General features: G+C 42.3%; 1 protein-coding gene and 1 long non-coding RNA gene across 3 annotated transcripts in view; one reads left to right on the forward strand and one right to left on the reverse strand.

The window, feature by feature from the left end:
* LOC309703992 overlaps positions 1–27,100 on the reverse strand; it is a 444,269-nt gene that overhangs the window by 142,067 nt on the left and 275,102 nt on the right. The window lies entirely within an intron of this gene.
* Positions 1,945–24,375, forward strand: znf219 (zinc finger protein 219). 2 transcript variants are annotated; one of them, XM_082523479.1, is made up of 5 exons: positions 1,945–2,230; positions 12,047–12,131; positions 12,363–14,685; positions 14,847–14,993; positions 17,954–24,375. In XM_082523479.1, the coding sequence occupies exons 2-5, from the start codon at positions 12,126–12,128 to the stop codon at positions 19,126–19,128; spliced, it is 3,651 nt and encodes a 1,216-aa protein (XP_082379605.1). In that variant the 5' UTR covers positions 1,945–2,230; positions 12,047–12,125; the 3' UTR covers positions 19,129–24,375. The 2 variants fall into 2 exon arrangements, with proteins under 2 accessions (XP_082379605.1, XP_082379606.1); XM_082523480.1 differs by lacking the exon at positions 1,945–2,230 and adding an exon at positions 2,635–3,043.

The raw sequence follows: 27,100 nt of genomic DNA on the forward strand, positions 1-27,100 counted from the left end.
TTCTTAACAACTGCAGATTCCAAGATTATCAGTTCAAATGACTGTTTGTAAGTACAAGTTATTCTGATGTGTGACCATGTTGCCAAGGTGTAGAAGAAGACCCAAGGAGCGGGGTGCTGACCAAGAAAGAAGCACCTGCTCCAAAATCAACAGCTTCAAACTCAACTTAAATTGGCCTTCTGGAGAAACATTTTATGATCAAACGAGACAAAGACTGCATTAACTGGCTACAATGACGAAAGGATGGAGGAGTAGAGGTGAGACTGTAAAACTTATAAACGCTGTACCAGCTGCCAAGCATGGTGGTGGCGGCATCATGCTTGGGGGATGTTTTGCTGCCAGTTGTTCTGGTACATTGCATGGAATGATGAAGAAGGAGGACTACCTTCAAATTATTCAAATTCACCTCGAATCAACAGCTAGATGTCTGAAACTTGGATATCGTGTGCAAATACACATTAAAGCTTCTGGAATGGCCTTCCCAAAGCTTAGATGTCAACCCTGCTGAAAATGTGTGGACTAAAACCTAAAGACTGGGTCCGTCCCAGGAAACAAACCATTTTAAAATCTACCATTTCTGCCATGAAAGAAGTCAGCTAGACCAGCGGTCCCCAACCTTTTTTGCACCACGGACCGGTTTATGCCCAACAATATTTTCACGGACCGGCCTTTAAGGTGTCGCGGATAAATACAACAAAATAAAACTAGTACCTGTACCGAAAAAAAGAAGATTTATTCATAACACACGTGAAAAGACCCAGGAAAACCGAGTTAACAATAAAAACGATAACAAAATAACGCTGAAAACCGATAAAAACCCTGAAAACCATACATTTCACACCTGAGCCTCAACTCTCGCGGCCCGGTACCAAACGACTCACGGAGGTTGGGGACCGCTGAGCTAGACTCATGCCAAAAGGTGTATATTGCTAACAGACATTTATTTGAGCCTATCTTGATTAGATCCCAAAAAATCTGAAATGAACTCAAATGTGTTCACGTATTTCACAGTGGAAAGAATTCAAATAAATCATTAAAGGTCCCAAATTATCATGCCATCAGTGCTTTTGATGTGTGTATGTAAACCGTGCCTGGAGTTGGCGTGACTTGGTGGAGAGGCGATCTATGATTAGAAACTCCTAAACTCCTTTCTGTCTATGACAAAACAAATGGGGTGTTCCAGAGACTTATTCATGCAAACTCTATTGATGCTGGTACATGGTGTGGACATGGTGCACCTGCTGCGGCTTAGCTATTAGAGTGGGTACAGCAATACACAGTAGTGTGCATTGGCTAGGAGATGTGGAGAACATTCAAAGACAGAGAAAGAATGACTCAGACTTGTTATTTTTCCTTTGATGTTGTTGTTACATTTTCTAGAAATGAAACTCTGCCTGACCTCAAGTTCAGTTTCGACAGAAACATTTTTAGTTTTTTAAAACTCATTCTGTACTTTTATCATCACTTTCTCTTTACCTCTACACTTTCGTTTGGGACCTTTTGGAAAACCCCTGGGCGACTCCTATTGGTCACCCAGCCTCATGTTGGGAACCCCTCCTCTTCCTCAACACATCGAAATTTGTGCACTTTGTTTCTTCCCATCCTCATAGCGGCCATGTGCTTCCGGGGTGGCTCACCACAACATTTTAGCTGCCTCTTGCCTCTGTCATCACTTTTATCTCACTTCTGTTGGTGTGAAACTTTCTTCTTCTTCTCCTTCTTCTCCTGCCACCCCAAAAAAATGTCTCTTAACTGTCAGCTACCCGCCACCCCAGATGCCATATTTAGGATACAAATGTGAAGAGATGACAGCGTTGTAAAATGGTGCCCGTGCTGAGATTATAATTAACATTTCCAACCTACATCACTCTCCCTCCCACTTCTCCTATGCTCCCCCCACCACTCCCCCCCCATTCACTCACTCCTGTGTAATAAATGGGCAAAAATGCAAGAAGAAAGGAGAGAAGGGGAGAAGGAAAAGAAAAGGGAGATGGAGGAGGAGGAGGAGAAGGAGGAGGAGAGAGATAGTGTGTGTGTGTGTGTGTGTGAGAGAGAGAGAGAGAGAGAGAGGGAGAGAGAGAGAAGAGGGTGACCAAACGGAGGGAGGGGGAAACGGCGTATGCTTGTATACAACCCTGATTTCCATTTTTTTCCCAACTCGTAATGTATTTAATTCAAGTGAAACGTAATCATGACGTGTCGTGTCATTAATCTCCTCGCCGCCTCTCCCGTAAGTACACTGAGTCTTTACTTTCAACATATATCCTATATCTTCATTTATCTTCTTACATTTTATTTACCACTATGTTTACATATATGCACTTTTATGCGTGCTGGCACGAAACACCGGCGACGAAACATTTCCAAAATTGTTTAATTTACTGCGACTGTTGTTGCCTCTTTTTTCTCTCTTCTTCTTCTTCTTCTGTCACGGGCAACACGCGGGATAATGGCCAACATAGTTGTTGATGTGTTTTATTTCACTCCGCTTTTTCACATTTATTTATTTATTTATTTCATTGGCAGCTTTGGCTGTGTGTGTGTGTGCGCGTGCTCGCATGTGAGTGATTGGCACGAGGCATGCATATATGTATGTATGTATGTATACATGTAACCGCGCGCTCCGGACCACTTTACGTGTGTGTCATGTATGTAAGCCGGTGTATGTGCGCGCGTGGTCGACAAGCATGTAGCAGTCGGAGCTCCGCTTCTAAGCCGTGACATGACAAAAAAAAAGAAAAGAAAAAAAGCTGAGAAATGCACTGTTTTCCCTCATAACTGAGGAAATACTCGGTGTAACAGTTAAACCAAGTCGACTCGAACAGTCAGCACGAGATGAAATGCGACTTAAAAATGCTCGCAAGTGCACGAAAAGTCACTCGGAGGTTTATTTTTGTTTAAAAATTGGACACAACTTCAGCTAAGTAGTTGTGCAAGCTAGCTCTTAATTTTTGTTTTTATCCGCGCGAGCAGTTTGGTAATTTGGCAGCTCTTCTTTAACCTCTCTGAAAAAGAACGGCGTCTTCTTCTTCTTCTTTTTTAAGTAGGTTATATTTTTATTATTTATTATATATGTGTATTTTTTTTTTAAAGAAGAGCCAAGTTCTCTGTGCGTAACGGAGAATTTCGATAAGCCGCGGACATATTGTCCAAGCGTAAAAGTGGATTTTTGCATGTTAGCAAGTTGATTTACAAAGCGTAATTTGTAGGTAGATGCGATTAGCTTGACTAATTCTTTTGTTGGACACACATTAGGCATTGTGTTGTGCGTTGTTTCCGAGATAAGCACCGCCACTTTTCGTGTGGGATACGCGCAAAAAAAGAGAAAAGACTGTTTAACGGTGCTTTATAAACCTTATACTTTCGGCCACCTTTTACTACAATGTTTACTACAACCCGTTTAGTTGTCCTAACGTTACCTCAGCGCTCAGAAAGTAGCATAGCAAGTGTGGCAATACATGCAATGTTGGGGCCGTGTGCGTGCAAAACGCGTGTTGCCAGATTGTGTTCAGTAAAGATAAGTTACCGGTTTTCGTCCAAAAATGTGCGTTTTTGGACACGATGGCTCTTTTTTTTGAGGGGGGTGAGGGGGGCACTGATGTCGGTGGTAGATTGGCAGAGAGGGATTCAAGATGAAATCCATGATGGCACTTTTCCCCCCTCCCGTCCTCTCCTTGCTCGCTCACTCGTCTTTTTCCCCTCCCTTAATCTTTTGTATAGAAAATTTAGGAACAAAATGGAGCAGGGGAGAGAGAGCGATAGATAGGCTGACATGACACACACACGCCACCCTCCGACTTCTCCGACTACCCTGCATCCCCCGTGTTCATGATTTTTAATCGCATTTTTTCTTTTGGTTGTTGTTCTTGTTTCTATTTGGAAGCGGGATTGTGCGCGGACACCATCTGCGGGCAGGGTTAATTTGATTTTTAGTGTGTGTGAGGGGGTGTTTATTAGTGCATTGTTTGTTGATGGTTATTTATTTCATTAATGTGCCTCTAATTGAGATGGCCGCGAGAGAGAAGAGAGAGGGGGGAAAGGAGCGTACTGAAAATGGTTGCACGTTATTGACGCACATCACAGGGGCGAGGAGGAAATTCCTCTTGAGATAAGGCGCAGACGTGTCATCTGGGTTGACCAAAGACACTCCCGTCGCCTTTTTCTATATCCAATGGAATATGTTTAGGGATCCTGAAATGCCCTATTTTTTTTTTTTCATATCTACCCAAAATGTCACACTCTTGAGAGCCTGTGCACAGTGGAAGTAGGTTGACATTGCTTGCGTGTCCTAAAATGAGGCATGTTTTTGGAGGGTTTGGCATTTTTCAAGACGGGTTTATGCACATTAACTTTCATAATCCCTCTACGAAAAAGAAAAAAAGAAAAGAAAGCTGAGACAATTAGAAAAGAAATGACTTCACTCCAAATCCCTGTTTTTCTTTGGATCATCGCCTGCAAGAGTGACTTTTGGCAACAAGACGCTACTTTTCCTTATCCGGGCTTGATCAAAAACTAATAACGCAAGCATTGTTTTTTTTAATTATTACTCTGTTAGTAAAAAAAAGCCTCCCCTGCTTCTCTACAGGTTGTTTGCCATTAGATATAAGGCGTTGATTTCATGTCAAACCCTTGGCAGATACTCATCTGCAACCAGCTGTACTAATGAATATAAAACACTGGCCCCATGTTAAAAAGGCTCTAATGGTTTTTGCTTCATTCAAACCTCTGTCTGCTTGTTGTGTCCAAATAGTATCCACCTCCTCCTCCACCTCCTCTGTCACCCTCAATGCCGCCTACTTCCCATCTTTGTACATACTGTACTGTACTTGAAGGGGCACATCCACCCCATCCAGGTGGCTCTTGGGAAAGAGATTGTATGTGAGGGGAGAATGAGACAGAGGGAGAGAGAGTAAAAGGGAAAGGAGTGTAGCACCAATCAAGGCTTCTGATTGATATAATTGGGTCATTAGTGCGCTGCGGGAGAGGCACCTGCTTGCCCTCAGTTAGGGAGAATCTACTGCATTGTGACATTTTGAGACTGTTGAGAGTTCTGCTAGGCTGCTCGGGATTAGAGTGTATTTAGAGCATTAGGGTCTTACTTAAATAGTCTGCCACTTTTTGTCGCTCGCATTTAGTTTGGAAGACCAGCTCTGAAATCAGCGTTTGCAGCAGAGGCGTACAGGTAGACGGTCTGAATAAAAAACAAAAAAATCAAACACGACAATTTGATAAGCAAAACATTTTTCCAACTTTCCATTAGTGGCAGTCCCGTGACTGCGCTTTTCAGCAAGGTGTGCGATGTTATGAAAGCAAGCAGTATTTGAATTTCTCCCTCAAATCTTTTTTAAAGTTACAATACAACTCTTTTTGTGTTTTTTGGTTGCATTTCATTTGACCTGCTGAGATCAGCACAACAGATGCCTTCCCAGATGAAAAACTGAAAGTGTGAACTATTTTGGCCTCAATTTAGTCTGAAAACATTCTGGACACCGCATCAAAGCACTTTATACTGTAACCTGAAGACTGTGCAATAGAGAGAGAACCCCACAGTCCCCAGTGAGCAAGTACTCGGCGACTGTGGGGAAGAAGACATAAAGTCATTGTTGGAGTGCATCCTCACTCTTCAGCTCAAATCCCCTGCAAAAAAAATAGAAATAAAATGTTACATTCCAGCCTATACATAGAGTCAGGGAGCCCTTGAGTGCAATCAGTCACCCAGAATTACACCAGGATGTGTTGATTTAAGTACTGGCACCTCCCATTTATATGTGTCTTTATAAAATATAGTGCAACAGAGTGTGTTTCAAACAAGATGTTCCTAAGAAAGAGAACACATGCTCTGCAAATTTCCCCAGGGTGAAGAAAGAATGAAGCCATTACTATTATACACTTACCCTTTTCCCCCCCACACTAAAGCTGTTTTAGGTATCTGATATATATACATAAATACCCCAGGGAGGTCACAGTGAGTGGTGAGCATCCCTGAGGGGGTCGAAAGTAGTGTGTTGCTTAAGGACACTAAAGTGGAAGGGGCGTCATTCATGGAAGAAAGGTTTCTGAACCTTTTCCCAGACAGTAGGGAGAAAATTGATCAGGTGGATGTTTGTTTCACCTGCAGGATTGTCTCCAACCTAGCAACTGATCCTCGGTGTGCACACATAAGCCTTTTAGGAAGAATGCGTACAACCACACACATGCTCCAACCAATTCTTCTTTTAAAGCATCAGTCTCGTAATCCCGAGTCAGACGAGTCATTCAGCACCCCCCTTCCCCCTCCACTCACTGGTTTTAGGAACGGCGCGGCCTGTATGAGTTGGAGTGAGACTCTTTTTTTTCTCTGCCGAGATGCTTTCCGGTGTTCGGGATTCGCCCGCTCGGGTCTGGCACTGCAACGTTGCCTCCAAGTTCGAGCATCAGCTCGTGTTCTCTCGCTAGAGGAGTAATTCATTCAAAAAGAGGAGAAGCAGGAGCTCGAGAGGGGATGGTGCATTAGAGGAGGAGAGGTTAGACAGGAAGAAGCAAAAAGGAGTAAGGTTGTGAGAAGTGGAACATAAAACACATCAGTGAGGCAGGAAATGCTGGCTCAAGCTGGACTTTGCGCAGATGAAAGACGGTAAAAGTTGGGACGCTTCCTTTTAATGTAACTTTTTCTTCAACTCCGCTAAAGTACCTTTCGAATAAGGTCAACGGCGTAACAGATGCGAGCCATTAGATCGCCGTTTCACTTGCGTTCTGCGATCAAAACGATACACATGAAGTAGCATTTTTCCCCGTATAAGCAATCTGCAACACTCATCTTTAACGGTCGGTGACGGAGACTGCGCGGGAGATGTTCACCCTTATCATTGTTGAAGCTGAAGATGAGGGAAGAGCGAGAGTGCGAGGCAGGCAAAGTTGAAGCGAAGCCGGCGGTGGGGAGGGAGGAGGTGGTAGTGGTGGTTCAGGGAAAGGTGAAGTAAAGGAAATGAATACCGGCTGTGGGGAAGTTCGCCACGTGACCACGCGATAAAAACCACAGGGCCAAATTATACTGTACCGCACAGGGAGCGGGCTCCCCTCACTTCCTCTCGCTCTCATCTTCTCTTTTTCACACACTTTGTTTTTTTCCCCCCTTCCTTGTGGTCAGTCTCTCATACACCCACTTATCCCCAAAGGACACCTCACCTCGCGCTGGCTTCATCACACGAGAGTGCAAGTAATGCAGCGGGAAGAAAGATGCACTTGTAGGGATTCACAGAAATACACACAGACTACGAGCACAGTCCTTACTTTATGCCTTAAGGCCGGTGCCTGAGACCTTGAAGATGTCTATTTTTAGGTACGTGGAGGAGGACTTAATTTTCAAACAACACAAAGGTCGCTGTTGCTATAGATCACTGGTTCCCAAACTGAGAGCGAGATCCCCAAGGGGTCACAAGGGGTCAAGGAGAGCAGAGCATACACTCAGATTTATTCTAAATCTTTTGACATTTACCTCCACAGACTGATAGGAAATGAATGAAGGGATCATTGTAAGTCAGGCTTAATTACACAAACTGTGACGAGGCATTCAAAGTACTGTTTAGCTTCATGAGGCTACAAATCACAATACACAAACCCTTCTTATATACAACCTATGATACATTAACACTATTTATTATGAAGCTGTATAACACTTCTATCCCACACACACGGTTACCATTATGAACACTAGGTGAAAGGTGTTCACACCCTGATATATATTTACAATTACAACATGTATCTCTCATGTGCATGTGCAAACCTGCACTGACTGCCTTCACAATAAAACTCTGCCACTTCGGTGGATATTTACACAGTGACACCCCCGATCCCCACCCCCAGCTAAAAGAAAAAAAACCAAAAAACTTGTCTGAACATATTGTGCAAATTTCCCTCAGCTAGTATTTACCAGGTATGTAACGTATGATTCAGCCATATCGTTATGCACTCCTTGTGATCTGAGTCAAGGAGTAGTTATCAGTATTTAAACAGTGCAGTTTAAAAAAAACAAAACAAAACATAGTGACCCTGATGATAAAAAAAAACCTCATTTCCAGTCAAGGCAATTCAGGACCCACAAAGCTGCATTTCAATTGCTGGAATGTCAACTTTGGGACGCTTTAAAGCTGGTGTCATCTTGCGAATTACTGTGTCATTACACTCCTGCTCATGCACTGCAAATTTCAGGATCAGGGGAAAAAAGAAAGGGAAAAAACAGGAAAAGCCAGTGAAAGTGCAGGAAAATCCAGTTTGTATCGAAGGGATGGGAAAATCCATTATGTGTTGCATATCAGCAGTCAACTATAGCTCCGGGCCTGAGAAGTGGAACAAATGCTTAAGTGCGTTTTACGTGGAGTCTTTGTAACGGCCCGCAGGCCGTGGCTGCGACAGGAAACCAGGTTGCTCAGAAACCCTGCGTTTCACTCCATTTGTGATCTCAGCAAACGCTTTCCTGAGCAATTTAGGGTCTCAGCGGTTCGCTTTTTAATGATGATGTCATGATGTCTATTTTGTAAATTGTGATCACATTTAGGCGATAAATCAGGGCCTGATTAAATGTGTGGCTATCCTGTGATTGACAAGCTGCTAGCATGTATGTCTACAGTGGCTATTAAGCCTCTTTTCCACTAGTACCTGCTCAGCTAAACTCAACTTGGTTTTTAGGGTTTTTTCATTAGGTGGTAGTTATGGGTACTCTGCAGTTTATTAGCGTTTACTCTGACTGTTTTCCAAGTGACCTGAGTCAAGTTGAAAAAGTGATGTCAGAAGATCGCATGCCACTGATTGGCCCACAAATGAGGTCACTGAGGGAGTCATGAGAGCAACTCTTTCGCAAGACTCAAACCCGGCAACGGCTGCTGGGCAATGGCCTCACACCTACTTGGCTCTTTCTTTTACCCTGAGTCTGACAAAAAGCCAAAGTGCGTGAAGCAGGTGTACCATCGCCTCGACCTCCATTGTTGTGTTGTCTTTGGATTGCAGGCAAACAGCGTCACTGGACTTTTGGGCTGCCTTGCTATAACGACCCCGCCCACATTGAGGTGGTAATAGAAAACGACCAAAACCTCGTTGAGTAGTCTAGTTGAGGTGCTAGTGTAAAAGGCAAAAATTATGCTACACTCATGGCTCCAGACCATTGTTTATATACAGTTTTTGTGTTTATCTAAAGCAAACCAGAAAGTTGTTTTGTAAAGTCTATAGCACTGATTCCCAAAGTATGGGCCAGGGCCCCCTGTTGGGCTGCAAAGGTACTGCAGGTGGGCTGCAGTATTAAGCTCAGTTTAAAATGAGTATGTATTATTGTGTATAGCCAACAACCCGTGTTGTTCATGTGGTTTGAATGAAAGTTTCAAGAAAATCCATCACTTTCTCTTGTATTTTGATAAGAGTGAAGATTTAAGATTGGGTGAGACCCCATTTTCTGGTTTGCAAGTGGGCCACTTGCTGGTCTGTAATATCATTGTGAATCTCCTACGTGGATCACATTACCTAATATTAAATATTCATTGCCATGACGCACATTTAAAATCAGATTATTACCCCTCCCCTCACAAAACTAAAAACACCCACCACACACACACGTAGGTGTCACATTTTTGTACGCTGCTCTCACCCTTGCTTTGAGTACCTACCCCAATCCATTTTATAGCTCGCCGTGTGTGTGTGTGTGTGGACACACTGGGAATGAGCAGCATTTGTGGATGATGTGAGAATGTCGTCTTCGGTGCGCTTCTTGCTTAATTTACACCTGCTTTTTATGTGTTTCTCCCCCACCTGATTCCAGCATGATTTCTTCCCCACTCCACCCTCTCCCCGAGTCACCCCCAGCCCCCTTTTCCCATGCATCCTCTGCTGCACCTTATCTCCCTCTCTCAATCTATCCAAATTTTCTTTATTGGCATGACAGGGCCGGTGGTTGGCGACAGCCACCGTCACGGTGGAACAATGCATTGTGATGGTGATATTCATATGATAATGCCATCAGACTTAATACTGCAGCAGATACATTTAGATAGCCGCTCTCTCTCCCTCTTTTTCCTGCTTTTTATTCCTTCTCCCTTTCTGCACCCCCCCCCCCCCCCCCCGTCTCTGTCTGCATGTGTATTTCTGTGTTGACTTTCAAAATGGTTTTTTAAATGTTGCTCTCTCTTCATGTTATGCCCCAGCCTGCCACTATCACTACTCTGATTTCTCTGCTATTCTCTGTTCTAGCATGTCGCTTTCTCTTTTTTTGGTTTCTTTGCTTTTACCCTCAACACCATGTTGCCAATCAAATTAAATCATTTTCGTTCACATGGCTTCTGAGACTGTTTCTTTTTTTTTAATGCTGCCCAGTTTGTAACTGCTCTGTCTATTTGTCTGTGTCTCCCTCTTTCTTTCTCTCTGTCTGCCTCCTTTCTCATTTTTTTTTCTTTGCTCTTCGCCATGTTGGCAGGGCCCAATCTACCAGCTGATATCAGCATTCCTTGGCACTCTGCCAACTGGCAACACTGCAGGAGAGAAAAAAGAGAGGAGAGAGAGAGAGGGGAGAGGGAGAGAATGAAAGAAAATTAGTGAATAATAGACGGAGGGAGGGAGGGAGGGAGGGAGGGAACGAGAGAATGAGAGGGGGATGGGAAGAAGTATGAATCAGGGAGAGAAAGAAAGACAGAAGGGAGAGGAATATGGTGAGAGAAAGAACAATAATGGTGGATTAAGAAAGGACTGTCTGTGTCTGTGTAAGAGAGTGTGTGTGTGTAAGTGTGTGTGTTTATGTGATTGATATGGTGTGATATCCCTGTGAGTCATAGCTGAGCTAAAATGTCAACTGGCTACATGAGAATCTCTTTGTCATCAAGCCTCAGTAACTCTCTCTCACACACACACACACACACACACACACAAATACTCAAATCCATATAAACACATATGTGACCATACCGCCATGTGAACAAAAATGTGGGTGACACACCTGCGAGCACAGATGTTCCATTGTTTTTGCCACAGTGATTTATGACCTTTTTGTTGTGTTGTGGGTGCTCAACTCCTGCAAAAATGATGGACAAAAACCAGCCACGGCGCACACAAATTCGGTGGAAGTGAGGCGAAGTGCTGCGCTCTCAAAATATTTGGGCGTGTGAGCGTGCCCTGCCAAAATGCTTGTGCGTGTTCAATGCGCAGTATCACACTTCACGTTTCAGCTGACTCTGTTATCTGGGGTGACAGTCGCAGTACAGTCGAGACAACAGCAGCAGCGGCGGCAGCAGCAGAATAAGCTCACATATATAAATGACTTCAACAATTAAGCATGACTAAGCAATGTATGGGTGAATGCCACCACACCCAAACAGCAGATTTATTGTTCTGGCTAGGTGCATGCATACCATATGTGAGTGTGTGTGTTTGTTTGTGAGTGTGAGTGCGTCCGGGCCTGATTTAAGCAAAAAAAGCTGCTACTGTATGACTGTTCAGGAAGGGTGTGTGGGGAAGTCAAAACATTGCGCGCCCATCCTGTTTGGGACAGTCCGTGTCCTGTGGTGGTGCCCTTAACTCCTAAACACACACACACACCAATGCACGTTCACACTTCAGATAATCATCCCATATGTGCTAACAGTATGCCAGCATGTACGCTGAACACATGCAGGAGGCAGAACAGGTGCACACCTGTTACACATTCAATGCGCACACCAACGCAGGCTGAGGAGCAAGTGACGATCAAATACAGATTTTCTTCGTAGTAAACATGCACGTGCATTAAAATGTATTGTTGAGTGTGCATTTGGTGCTTTGCAATCAGAATTTAGGGTGAAATCTGTTCAAAGGGTCTTAGTGTAAATAGCTTTTAATCCTGTTCGGCAAAACTCTGCTACCTGCAGTTCATCGCTGGATATTTCAAAAGCATTACGCTGATACTATTATTCCTAATTTACCTAAAGTCTTTAGTTAGATAATTGTCTTAACATGCTTTTAAAAAAAAGGGTGGGAACAACTTCAAGTGCAGTAATTGTTAGATTTTTGGTTGCAAATAATTTTCTGAGCTTTCTATGCTTGTTTTTGTCCTCAGACAATTACAAGAGGAGACTGCCACAGGACTGTGTCCCCCCTCAGCAGAGACACTAAAGAATGGCATAACATCACACACAATGCTGGTAGGACTTTTTACTATTTTCTTATATGCGCATGCATCAACATATAAAGACTCATACCCTCGAAGTTTGTGCAGTTTTTAAAATCTGGCCAAGGTTGTGCTATAAAAGCTAATTATGCACAACATGCAAATTTAACCTTTTCTTGAGGTTTTTAACTTTTAACTCCTTCTTAAGTCGCTGGTTGCCGCTCATTATCTGTCTCTCTCCCTCTCTTTGTGTTTTTTCTGATAGAGGATGGATTCTCCACCGGAGTGTGTGTTGTCTCTTTCTTGTGAGCAGACCCAGTCGCCCCCAACGCTGCCGTCTCTAGACCACAGCCCCCAGACCTCCTCTCCTCACACTCAGCTCTCTCTCCCCGATAGCCCTGTTGTCTTGCCCATTCACAGCTCCGAACCTTCCCCCCAGAGCCCGGACACTGCGCCTTATTTCCCCCTCTCTCCGTTCCCCCTCCACGAGGGTAATAACAGCAATCACCATGATGTTGATGAAGAAGATGATGAGGAAGGGCTGGATGGAGTACCTCCATCCCCAACGCCGGCAGTGGCTTTGTTCCCAGGAGGAGGGGGACAAGAAGCTGGATGCAGCCCCTGTTTGGACTCCTCTCCGCCAGATACACCATCAGCACCATTACTCGGGTGTGGTGCCCTGGAGCTGGCCCTGTCTTCAGGACAGAGTGGGAACTGTAGTGATGAACTAGACCTCCAGCTGTTCCAGAAGGATACTGTTACCAGGGCCACACCTGGAGTTGGAGGGGCCTCCTCGGGGCCTGCACTCAGGTATCCCTGTCATGTATGTGGAAAGAGATTCAGATTCCAAAGTATTTTGTCTCTTCATGCACGAGCTCACAGTCTGGACAGAGACCGGCGAGCTTCAGCTCTGTATAGGACTGGGCTCCCTTCAGCTCCACTAAAGCAGCACCTCAAAATCCAGCAGAACCACAAAGACCTAATTCCGAATCACAGAAGTCACCCAAACCAGCGTTTACTGCCTGGGGCTCTCATCCAGCATCTCACAGAAGACGATGAAGTCAATGGTGAGGTCAAAGGTCTTGATGATGGACTACAGACAGACCAGAACCCCAGTTTTTTACTGGATGACAGCACACCCTTGACCCCTCCGCTGACAGAGGACCCTGTGTCCGTGACCTCTCCCTATTCTTCAGCCACCGGGGAGGGCGTATCTGCTTCCATCACGCCTACATTTCGCTGCCATGCCTGCAAAGGAAAATTCCGAACAGCTTCAGAGTTGGCGCGGCATGTACGCATTCTCCACAATCCATACAAATGCACTCTTTGTCCCTATTCTGCCAGCCAAGAAGAAAGCCTGGCGTCCCACTTACAGGAGTGCCACCCTTCTCCCGATGTACCTGCTCTTCCACCAGCTTACAGTTCGAGGCCCATCATCGCAACCCCCGACACCCCAGTACCCACGCCAACCCACACGCCAGCCCCAACCCCGAGCAACCCACAGCTGACATCAGTTGCTGCAGTGGGCGGGTCCTCTCCACTGCCAGCATTTCGCTGTGACACTTGTGGACAGCGATTTACGCAGTCATGGTTTCTGAAGGGACACATGCGAAAGCACAAGGACTCATTGGACCATAAGTGTCAGGTATGTGGCCGTGGCTTCAAGGAGCCTTGGTTCCTAAAAAATCACATGAAAGTTCATCTCAACAAACTTGGCCTCAAGGCTGGACTGGGAAACCCTGGGGGACCAGGAAGTGCTGAGCAGCAGTCTAAAAGCTCCCTCAACGCCCTCTACTCCAGTCTCCTTCTGACTCAGCGAGGAGGTGGTGCCAGAGGAGGTCAGGGAAGACCAGAGAGAGAAACTGGAGGCAGAATTGGGATGGGTTTGAGTAAGTCAGCCATCCTGGGCTATCTCGGTTTGCCTAGTGATGGCAGTGGGGCTAGCTGCATGGAGAGACTTCAAGCAGTGGCTCAAGTAGCAGAGATGGGAAACGGTGGTGGCAGTGGTAGTGCAGGGGGAGCAGACTCGGGAAGAGGAGGGGGAACGACTAGAGCAGGGGGAACCGGGGAAACTCCAGCAACAGTTTCAGAAGGAGGAGATCAGGCAACTTGGTGGCAGCTGGTGGCTCGCAGCTTGGCGGTAGCTCAGCAACAAAGGCCTCATCAGCGAGGCCAGCAGCAAGGGCAACGAGGCCCGGGGCGGAGTTCAGTGATTACAGAGGTCGACCAAGTCAGAGCCTACCTTGGAGGCCTGGATCCTAGAGAAGAGACCGGAGGACCAGGAGGGCCATGGGAATGCCCAGATTGTGGAAAGCTGTTCCGCAGTCTACAGCAGGTGGTAGTTCATGCTCGAGTTCACACTCAGAGGCCCCAGAAAGGAGGTGGCAGCGAAGAGGAAGGGAGCAGTCATCATAGAGGAGTGGGGCTGGGAAGAGGAGGCAGCAGTGAAGTGAGACAAGAATCCCAGCTACACAGCGGTGGATCCCAACAAATGGCAGAACTGAGACAGGAATCAAAATTGATGGGTGGTGGATCACAACAAGCTGGAGGGGCTGCAGGGTTTCACTCTGTCATCTCAAGCTTCAAAGGTGTGACATGAGTGTTTTTTCTAGTTCTTTGGTTTGTGTTTGTTTGCTATCATATAAGAATACATTGTTTTTCAACTTCAACTTTCAACTTTCTATTGTCATTAGAATCTTAGCTGCTATCTTTACATTTTCCACTTTTTTCCCTTCTTCCCTACTTGCAGGAGAAAATGGGCTGACGACAGTCTCCTCCATACCTTCAGTTCCCACCAGGGAGCGAGTGCGTGGCAGAGGGATAAAAGACTGCCCCTACTGTGGCAAAGCCTTTCGCTCTTCACACCATCTCAAAGTGCACCTCAGAGTTCACACAGGTGAGATACTGCTGTGAGTTTAACAAACCATGTTTACTTTTTTAACCTTTATAAATCCCTGGAAAGGTTGCATTGAGCATCGTTGCTTTTCTAGAACTACAGTTTTTTTCTTTTTCTTTTTTTAAAAGATTTTACCCCAGAGGCCTGGCCAGCACTAATCATAGCCCTCTACTGCAGGCAACTGAGCTGCTCCACCGGAGCAACTCCAGCTTAAGTGCCTTGGTTGAGCGTATATTAACAGTAGTTTCTGGGGGGAAAAAATCAAGCCACTCCAGGGATTAAAAAGGGAAATTGCTCACTTCTCTTACTGGCCTCTAACATCGCTACCAGTAAACGGTACAAAAGAAAACCTTTTCATGTCTTCTCCACTAATTAAGCAGTAATCCTCATGTCTCTATTTCGATTTGTATAATGCAAAATTTAGCTAAATGAAACTGGTGTGGTTGGATGTTTTTTTTAATAACCTATTTATTTTTATAGACACATTTATTTCTTGTCAATTACATAAAAATACTAAATCTTCTTATCTTATCTTAAATAATGCACATATTAAATGCATGAAAAATTGCAGAGAATTCGCTGTCTTTGAAACAAGAATCTGTAACAAAAATCTTTAACATCCATCTTAAATACTGTAAAGAGAAAAAACATTTTAATAAACTTTTTTAGGACAAAAAGAAAAAAAAGAGGAAAAACTGAGTACAGGATTTCTGACAACCAACTAGTTGGACTTTAATGAAAGTTAGAATCTCAAACACCACTCACACTCATACTATTAATTAATGTTCCATATTCATAAGCCTTTATCAGCATGAGTCATCGTCACTTTTCATTATTTGCCTTCAGGTGATGTATTTGATCAAAATTAAAACCCATCTCTCATTTTTTGCGATGCCACCTATCACTACTAACTGGAGAACCTCCCATAAAGACAGCAGCCAAAAAATGCACAGTGTGAAGTCTTTTTAAGAGTTGCCATTATCATTACTCATTTTATAGCTGAAAGGACTTATCTCAATGCGTTTATATTTTTCCCAATCATGCACTGCTCATTTTCTCATACACTACTGCCTCTGTTCCATCAAGTGATTATCACATGGTCAGTAATTAAAGCAAATGCATCAAATTATGATAATGCTCTCTTCAGAATCTCGTTTCCCATCGAGAGTTTTATCCCGTCTTTAGTGTTTGTTTCACCAACACAATCAAGTTGTCCCTGCATCTGTACGTGCGCCTGCGTTCCTCCTATGTGACCAGTTTTTTCTTTTTTGACTCTTGGGAATAAGATCATTTACGTTTTTCATATGTTTAACGTTTCCTGATGTTAATGTTCAACATCATCCCCTTTATCTTTCCCAGCTGTGTAATTTTTAATGAGTAATGGAATACTGCCATCTTTCTTTAAAAGATGTAACTGCACCTCCTACTCAGAACTGCTCAAATGACCTTTGAGCAGCTTATACTTGCTGCAATTTTGCAAAATACTTGCTTGCCATACTTATTTGCAATGTTACGATTTTGCAATAAGTGCTGTGGCATAGTGAAAGTACTTTTAACCTATTTTAAAAATGATTGCATTTTTTGTGTATCTTTTACACATGAAACGATTTAGACTGCTGAAATTTGTCCTCAGGTCTGCATTTCACACAGAGTGTACCCATGAGATAGTCCTCAGTAAATAGGAGTAAAACTGATTAAAAAAATAAGAATTATTTGCAGGGAAATTTAATTTTAGCTGCCATAAAAAAAGTACAAGTATATATTGATATTGGAAAAAATCAATCTGACCTTGTTTTATTTGCAAAACTGGCTTTCCTGTGAAAAAACATGATTCGTTTATTGGCTTATGAACCGCTCTTTTAAGGTCCCACCACAACATTTCAGTCAGGTTGAGATCTTTACTTTGATTAGGCCACTGCAGCACCTTGAATTTTTATTTTCAGCAATTCTGTTGTAGATTTGCTGCTGTGCTTGGGATCTTTCTCATGTTGCATGGCCCAGTTTGAAACAAGCTTTGACTATTAAACAGATGGTCTCACATTTGACTCTAGATTACTTTGGTATACAGAGGAGTTAATGGTCGACACAATGACTGTAAGGCGCCCAGGTTCTGTGATTGCAAAACAAGCCCAAATGATCACTGTTTCACAACTGTGCTCAACAGTTTGTATGCTTGTGTTTCTTAGCAATAAGAGGCTTGCTCCTGGTAACTCTTCCAAATAAGCCATATTTGTTCAATCTTTTTGTAATTGTACTGTCATGAACTTTAATATTTAACATGCTAACTAAGGCCTGTAGAGTCAGAGATGCAGCTCTTAGGTCCTTTGCGGTTTGTTGGACAGTGTCGAATTGGGGGGACTTTGCAGAGACGTCCACTCCTGGGAAGATTGTGTCCTTTTATTAACACACTCCTGAACCTGCCAGACCAGAAAACTTCTAAAAATTCTGCTTTCATAGAAATGCTCAGACTTGCTGATGATCATTTAATCAAGCATATTTGATTAGCAGCACCTGGGTACTACTTAAGTATTTAATTCCAATGGAAGTCTCAAGAGTATTCATAGTTTATCATGTGGCTTCAAGGACCTGTGAAAGCTTTCTTTTTTTGCATGACTGTATATGTGTGTGTAAGAGGCAACTGTTTTTCAGGGTCAAAGGTGAGTACCATCAGGTTTCTACTAAAGAAAAAAAAAAACATCCTGTATGTGAAATCAACATTGTGTATGCCATAAAATAGCTGGTATATGATATCATTAATACTAACACAAAGGTATTTCACTAACTGTAATATAAAAATACTTAAAATCACCAGAATATTTTTTTTCCTTCTTACCCAGTGAACACCCATTTTGGGGCATTCATTTTGGAGCATCTAATGAGTCCCACTGTTTTTTAAAAGATTTTTCTAGCTTTATTTTTACTGTTCTATCAATAAACTTTCTTCATTGTGTTTTCTCTAGGTGAGAGACCCTACAAATGCCCCCACTGTGACTATGCGGGTACTCAATCTGGCTCTCTGAAGTACCATCTCCAGCGGCACCACAGGGAGCAACGCAATGCCTTATCAGCTGCCTCAAATTCCTCCTCCTCTGGTCTCACCTCCACTATCAACAGTCTGACCTCTGGAACCTCTGGATTGGTCAAGCAGCGCCGATCTCAACCCAACCACTGCCCGGTCAACCGGGCTCCAACAGACAACCCCGCCTCTCGACCCAGCCAGCAGTCCTGGCTCCTGGGACTTCCAGACCAGCGGGAGCATCGAAAGGCCTTAGCAGCTCTAAGGGATGTTGACCTAGAGACCCAGTACAGGTACCTGTCTGGAGTAATGGGCGCTCTTTACCAAGGTGGAATGGAAGGAAGCTGGATCAGGGAGTCTCCTCCACCAAAGGCACCTAAGGTGTCACGACGTAAGCCCCTTACTACAAGCCGAATGGTTCAAGCATCAAGTGACAAGGAAGTACCCGTGCCATCAACTCAGGAGGGTGGTTTTGAACCACTGGATCTGTCCCGTCGCACTTCTCCTGGTCTTGGAGGGATGGAGGAGGATGGAGGCATGAGTGTAAGGGAAGGTGGTGAGGATGCCGTAGAGGATAGTTCAACAGGGGTCAAACTGAGCGAGTGTTTGTTTTGTCCTTTTCGAACATCATCAGCAGAGCTGATGGCCATGCATCTCCAGGTCAACCACACCAGTAAGTCCAGGCGCAAAAGAAGCTCTTCAGTGATCTTGGATGATGATGGAACCTCAAAGACCACAAGGCCAAGGATGGATCCCTCTGACCTCGACCCTCTGACAATATGGAGGCACGTAAGTGAGGCCGAGTCCCAGGCCTCCATGGGAGAATGGTCCTTAACTCAGTCCCAAACTCTTAATGGTCTCTCTGAGCACACAGCAGAACATCTGGGTAATGCTCTTGAACACCCAAACTCCATGTCCTCAGTGTCAAAGAATGTAACAGATGTTCCTGAACTCAAGGGCAAAATTGATGAAGAGAGAGATGAACAAGATGAAGAATTTGAAGAGAATTTGGAGAATAGCAGTCTGGAGGATTCACAAGACCAAGACCTGAGGATGTCCCTCGCTCTTTCACCAGCCCTGAGCTCTAACCACGTTGGAGGGGAGGAGGATAGAGTCTGAGGAGATTAAAATGTTTTCAATGACACCGCTTAAATTGGAATGTTGGGTTTATTGTTTTCCAACAAATTTTGACAAAGAATTGAAGAAAGGGCAGAAAGTATTACATAGAGAGAAGTTGTTTATGGTTTTGCCCTGTCATACCTTCATTTCTGGGCAGTCCTGAGGAGTCTTGACAAAGAGGAGAGCCAAAGCTATGGTATTTCCTCTGTCATTATTTGTCTCCTTGGCTTTGTGGTCCACCACAAAATACGGTAAAATTCCTGTAAAAAGAAAGCGCATGGACGCATCTTTTCAGGATTTTGTCGGCCACATTTTCTATTTGTTTTTCAGACTTCACCGAAAGATGGGTGATTTTTACGATGATCTCCAATTTGATAATCGAAAGATCTAGGGCAAAGTCCTGCATCATTCTAGAGTCGTGCGTTTATCCCACACTTATAATGGACTGGTAAATCCCAGACTACAACACTGACCATGCTGGAGCCAGCTGCGACTAGATGCTCTCCTGACGGACTGACCACTGAACAGCTTCAGGTTCCTCCTCAAACTACAACAAACAGACATGGAGGAAAGTTTAGTCTAAAAGTTTCAAGCTGCAAACCTCGGCTAAGCTATTCTTTATTAATTTAAGGCATGAGGCAACCGTTACAGGCCATGTGCTTTCCTTCAAGTATGTATCACTGCCTTGTTTGTCAGAAAAGTGTTTCTTGATGACTGTGCTAAAGAAAAACAGAAAGTTTGTAATATTTTTGTTCATTTGTTTTCAGTTAGTGCCTGTTCATGTATGTCGTCGAGAGAGTCTCTGGTATCCTTGCCCATCGAGGCTCTGATAGATCGTTCATTTTATCTGAATATACAGTTTAAACGATTTAAGTACAATATATTTGTTAAAAGTGGTTCTAGGGTGTTGTGAATAGTTCAGTTGTAAAAGAAATGCTACATCATAGTGTAATGTCCTTGACACAGACTGTAGCTGTTTGTGGCTCAGCTTGAAAAGAACAAAAAAAAGTATGTCATATAATGTGAGGAAAGGTCAAAAGCTGAGCGCTTAAAAAGGAGGTCAGAGTTCAACATTCAGTGTTTACAATGGTAGCGGTTGTTGGTTGGGGATGCAAAGGCACCAACTGAACACAGAGCGAGAGTCTGTGTGAGGGCTGAAGGGGCGACGCTTGAGCTCCTGAATACAATCAACTGACACATTGTTTTGAAGAGACTACGACTGTGTCAAAAAAAAGGAAAATTTTAACTTTTTACAAGGTAGAGAACGACAAAGAAAGCAGTCTAGCTGCCAGACAAGACTAAATCTAAGAAACAAACTGTACTCTTGGGTTACGGTGTGTTTTAGATGAGTAGTTTCCCTCTCTTCTTCTTCTTTTTTTTGTTTTAATAAGAAAAGAAAAGACAATGGTAGGAGTAATTATTAAAACACTAACAAACGCATAGGCATCCCAGTAGAATATGTGTAGCTTTTGTAAAGACGAAAAAAAAAAAAAGCAGACTTTTGTTTATTTTCCTTTCAAGATGCTTACAGAAAAAGGTTATCAATATAGGTGATATTGATTATAATGTTTGTGAGCTAAGACTAGTTGGAATGTCTATACAGAGCACTGTGCAAGTTTTTTTTTGAGTTCCCAAAGTAGTTGTTTTCATTTTGACTTTATCAATAGACCAAACGTTTTTTCAATGGCAGTTGTCACTTTCGGTTGTCATTTTTAAGTGTGTAAATGTGTGGTTTCAGTAGATTTACCCCATCGATTAGCAAAATCAGTCAGCTAGGTTGTCAGTGTATCAGATATTCGACCACTGAACTGGTGGTTAGGAAAAAAATGAAGTGCATTTTGTTTTTTATGTGGAAACATCCAGTAATCATTTCTTTATCCTAGTTTGAAGGTATATTTATGAATGTGAGGCATTAATATTCTCTTACACTGGTTAACAGCCTCTATTTATCTGCTAAGACTCAAATTGATGGGGTAATTTATGATTGTGACCACTCTTTAATGTGCATTAATGTGATTAAGTTCCCTTTTTAGAGCACCTTATGAGTTTTGTAGTGAAAGTCCCTTAGTGGTGTCTCCTTTAACAACTACTGTCAATGCCACCGTGCCTTCTGTTTCAAGCACTTCCTGGTATATTTTGTAAAACTCACCAAAAGCACTTAGCCTATATCGACACACTCTCTTTCCTCTTTCCTATTCCCCTTCAACACATCAGCCCATTCTCTTGATCATCTTCTCCTGTGTTCACCTCCTGATCCCTCTATTCTTGTGTTTTTGTTTTTATTATTTGCCATTTTTTCAGGCCCATTGGGCCTTAAACAAGGTCACTAGGCCTTATGTTCTAGCATGGCTAGACTCTTAAAAGAATGAACTACCTACCCTTAGACAAGTAAAAATTGTTGTAGAAGTAGGGTTAGAGAACTTCGGGTCATAATACTAACCCTTGGTAAACCAAAGCCCAAGTCTAAGACACATATACGTTGTGTTTAATCTCATGAGGTGCCAAAACATGTCTGATGTGACACTAAATCAAATACACTAGAGGAAACAAAATAATTCACCGTTTTCCTTTTACTCTCTCTTTTTCCCCTCGTCATGCTTGCTCTCCCTCCATGTCCTGCTCTCATCTGTAAACAGTCTATCTCTAGCACCACTTGAAGGTGACGTGTACTATCTGGTATTGAGGCCTTTATTAGATTTTTATTTCAGTTTGTGTGGTGTTTGTTCAATGCCGTTGAGATGGAAAAATGCTCTTATAATGATAAGTATTATTGTTTTAGCATTATGGTTAAAAAAAAAATCAAGAGAAATGTGTTGTTGAATGTTGTACAGATAGCATTAGAGATGTTGTGTTTTTTTTAAGGAGAGCACAAACCCGAGCAATGGTCCCTCCAACTCCTCCCGCTGGCAGATGGGAATAAAATGGACTGCCAATCATCATAAAAGTCTAATGACAAAAAGTCCCAGAGCTGTGGCATGTTTTCAAAAGAAACAAAAGATTTGAATGTAAAAATGAAGCCAAGGCCTCATTATTTCCAAATTGATTGCAAAGAAACAAAAATCATCTTTGTACCTAAGCTAATCATTTTACTCTTTTGAAGGTGTAGTTTAGTAGGAGTAAGACAAACACACGCACGGCTTTGTAGTGACTTGAAAACAGGGAAACCAGGATGTGCTTACCTGAAAACTGATGAATGCACAATTACATTCCAAGGATGCACAATTGGTGTACCTAACATGTTTAGCAATTTCTATTTTTTCATACTTTGAACACCTTCCTACTGTTTCATTGAGGTGTAGCAGTTTTTTACATGGCGTCATACACACATTGCATGAAAGTTGTCTGCATATAGGACGTGATACAACCACTGGTAGCTACTGTTCCCAGACTGTTTGGCAAGTGGTTGCTGGAGGTTGCGAGTTGAAAGTGGTCTCAAAGAGAGTGGTATAAGGAAGATTTTGTTGTTCTTGCTTTGGCCACTAACAAACTGTTGTGGTTGCCTGTAGTTTCTACACAAGTTGGTGAATTATTTGCAAACACTCGCAAACTGCTTCCTCAGTGGCATTAAACCTTGAAAAAAATTGCAACACAAACAGAGAATGTTCACCTTCAAAGTAAAAGCCAAGTAATTTTAAACGATGTGGCTTTTGCTTTGAAGGCAAAAGTTTTACTACTGCTCTGAGAGTAGCTGGCAAGTGTGTGCAGATAAGTCAACATGTTCCTTGTAAACCGTGGGCGACTGTAGCAGTTTTCTAGGAATAAAGGCTTTCACCAACTAGTCAGTGAATAAACATTTTTTGCTAGCAACTGGTGGTTGGCAGATGATCACAGCCTCATCTCTAGACCTGTGTGTCTGGGGCCTTAGTCACCCTGCAGTGTCACACATCCGAAATAGCACACAAGTTAACATCATGTTAGCCATCATGTTATTAGCAATGACATGACTGCAAAACATAAATAAGCTATATATGGTGTAAAAGAGAAAAAAAGACTTCTAAAAGCTAAGCTGCTATTGTGTCATTAGATATGTGCCTAGTTTGTGTAAAAAATAGTACTGCTGTTCAGTGAAATCAGTTATAATTAATGCATTGAGGAAGACGTTATCCACTAACTGACCCTGGGTAATGCCTTGATATTTTAAACCAACAATGGCATCTTGTTGGGCAGTGTTTTGATCTAGAAAATAAAAAATATGGTTGTATATGTCCTCTGTCATTTATATAATCACTGTCAGAGTGCTGAACAACCACACATAGTAAACACAAGGAAAGAAAACTACTCATGCTAGCAATGCTAATGGTAGCTACAGGTTTTCCTTCTATTAAACTTGTTTAGTCTAAATTTAAAAGTACATTTAGCCAAATAGGAGACTACAAACAGGCCTACCTTTGTCTTGAGATACTAAGACATCAGAGCAGATTGACATGTTTAATATGTAACAGTTTATTTGCCAAAAGATTATTGAAGCAAAAAGAGTGTATGACATCCTGTGTTAGCTAGCTCGTCTATATTGTTACGGTTAAACTTTACTGTTAAGTTCAAACTGCTTGTTACCGAGTAGAGTCTGCCCTCTTTTCTTGTGGTATTTACCCTTGTCTGGTATTTATTCATTAGTTGCTTAAAAAATGTTCTCAAAGTTGATTATTGCCCTGAAGAAATAAGATTACATCATGTTTTGTGTATCAGCAGCAACTACAAATTCTGTTTTTAATTAAATAGTTGTAAACTGTAATTTTGTAATAGCTATTAAGAGTATTGTCAGATTTTTAAGGTGCATTCCCAATTTTTAGAATAATTCACAATTAGAAATAGAGACAAAATCAGCTGACAATTTAACAAAGTATTCAAATGTTTCCAAGAAGATTGCTTGTGTTTGTCTGACTTCAGTTAATTTTTTTGCCAAACAATTGTTAAAAAATCAGCGAATTTTTTGCACAATTTTCAATTTGCTCGCTTGTAATTTACAAATAGATGTGAAAACGGCACCTTATATCCTGATTGTAAATCAGAAAATTCTCCAGAAAGGATACATTTGTCATTTCAAAGGGTATTGTTCTTTTTTTTTGTAATATGACAAATCTTTTGTGAGGTGAGGGGACCACGCTGGGTTTGGGCTCTTGTGTAGTTTACTGCCATTGCAGTGAGGGAAAACTGACCTAACATAGTAGTGACTAATATAACTTTGTGGACAGATAAAAAAAATAAATAAAAATAAAACACATTAGAAATAAATAAACACAAAACAAATCCTGTCTCTCTCTTTTTTATACCTGTTCATTTAGGATGCAGTTGTTCTTTAAAGTGTGAAAACGCTCAGTGAGACAGCTTTATTTTGCATGTTTATCTGCATTCTATAAGAACGTGTTTGTGACTTCAGAATTTGAGATGTTGAGATGCTGCATCTGGTTGAAGTGGGTGAAATACAGAAAGCTTGAGCTTGTTGCAAAGGGAGCCCTCCTGTGGCCTCCTGGCCGATATTGAGGGGATTTAAACAGGCTTCCCTCAGTCTTGATATTCATTTCTGCTTACAGGTCACAGAGATGTTTGCTTTAAAGACTGATAACTTAGCAAATCTAATATTAGAGATCTGTAAATGTATATCCATTAATTATGATTTCATTTGTGTTTTACAGCAGTGGTTCCTAATCAAATTCTGCCTGTTTAAACTGAGTAGCAAGGGCAGCTAAGACTGAATTTTCCCTATTTCCCGACTAAGAAGATTTAAATTTATTTAACCTGTAAGCTGCACAGTTAGCGCTGTACTGGCATGTCCTGCTGGGAAATGAGAAATGTTACTGTATATTCACAAAAGGACAGCAATACAAAGTAATCTGAACATATAGGATCTGTTCGTTTTTGGGTTTTTTTTTTATTCATTAAGCTTATCTTTATGGAAGTTTTTTCCCTTATTGAAAAAAACAAAACATTTTTTGCCATCTATAAATAAAAAAAATCTGGATTATGATCTCAAAATATTTACTTCTTAACTCGAAATTTCAGGTTATTTTCTCATAAGTTTGACTTACCAAGTCGACATTTTGATTTATGTTGGGGTTTTTTGTTTTGTTTTGTTTTCTTACATTTTTTCCAGTGGCAGGAAGAAGCTTTTACAAAACTGTGATGTTTTTGGCATTTATGGTAGATTTTTTTGCATCATGCATATTCTGTCATCTGTGCTTGTGCTGCGTGATTTCCTTGATTTCATGTTAGCCTCTAATTTGGGCTCCATTTGGCATTTAAGGCCTACTTACAGCACTCTAAATGTTGCGTGGGTTGCATGCGACCCAAATGTCAAGGCACCCCTGACATCTGGGCCAATAAGGGTTGACCTGTGGCTGAGTGTACACAGCCGCAGTCACCGTGAGTCAGTGCTGTCAGTCAAGGATGAGTGTGTGGCCCACATTTGAACTGCACATGTGGGTCATAACTGGTGCTGACATTTTCCTCCAGAAGGAGGATGTGGACAACAACGACCACTGCAGTTATGTCAATGTCTTTGAGTACCTAATGTGTTCTAATAGTATTATTTGAACATGGAAAGGGTTCTATTATTTACAGCAGCTATGAAATCCCCAGGCCAGGTGCAGGCTAGGATCAAATGAGATACATAATGACAACAGCACCATCAAGTGGAGACACTTGGCAGGGTTGAGCAGAAGGGAATCTGTTTTCTGTCCTTCTGTGTTTCCTCTTCCCTTATCCCTGACACTAACCAGTTATGTCTGCTTACTTCCAAGCCTTAGAAAAAAAATAGGTAGCTCTTAAAATAGATTCAGAAATTCTAAACACCCTTTTTAAAGTTAAGTGACCATGATCAGACATGACATTACATCAAATTAACATTTAAACACATACAACTGTAAGTTTAAGATTGTTTAAATAGAACCCCCGCCACCCACCCCCAGGCAGATCGACAGAAATACCAATGGTATTGACACAAAAGGTACTGGTATTGGATTGATACTTTGTTTCTGTTCTCTCAGTGTGTAGCCCACTGAATTGTGTTAGCCTATAGGCTATAGATAGCACATTTAAACAACAGAAGTTGACCCAAAGTGGTTAAGAGACAGGGAAAAAACCCACAGTTTCAAAACACACCAAGAGCTTAAAGGTGTGTGTTGTTGTCAGAATTAATTATTGTGGGAAAATAAACATCACAGTGATTCACTGGTCATTAAAATGTGTTCAGAATTGCAAATGCATGATGATTCATCTATAAATGAATGACAGACTGCTCTATCATGTATACACGGCCTTTATAAGTGAATAGTATTGGCATTGGTATCAGCAATAATGCTCCTGCATTTAACTTGGTCTCAGATCGATACCAATATTTGCAGTATGCTGCAAAAACACAATTTACACTTTCTGCTTTTGCAAACGTGGTTTATTTTGAAACTCTGGACAGGAAATCGGATATTTATTCTGAGTGGGATGTGGAAAATAGCATCCTTGTATTGTGAAGCCTCCCCCACCCCACATAAAAAGTTTAGAACAGGATGTCACTGCAGTATATTCGTGTGTTTGCAGGCTACACGTGTTTTCAGCTCATGGTCATTTCAAAGCTGAAAAAAAAAATCATAACTATAACACATCAATTACCACGCTTATGTAAAAGGCGTATCTAAATGCTCCAGGGTTATACTTCTTATTACCTGCCTATTAGCCTACATGTCTGTACCAGGGCAATAGTGTGCTCCCTGGTGACTGGTTGAGACTGAGTGGGCGAGACAGAAAGAGAGAGAGGGAGGGAGAGAGAGAGAGCGCTCCTGTTGCCCATAAACCGCAGCGTTGCTGTCACTAAAGCTTCCTCCCATCATCTGCACCGGAGAGCTGAGCATCTCCTCACTCTGTCAGCCTACCTGCTTCACTCGGTCTCGGAGCCTCCACAGTCCACTCAGCCCACCACCCCCTCCCCTCCATCACTCTTTCATCTTTTAATTTTTTATTTTTTCCCAGAGTCTGTGAAGCA

Source organism: Aulonocara stuartgranti (genome assembly GCF_965226115.1).
Source record: "Aulonocara stuartgranti genome assembly, chromosome: 3".
NCBI classification, from domain to species: domain Eukaryota; kingdom Metazoa; phylum Chordata; class Actinopteri; order Cichliformes; family Cichlidae; genus Aulonocara; species Aulonocara stuartgranti.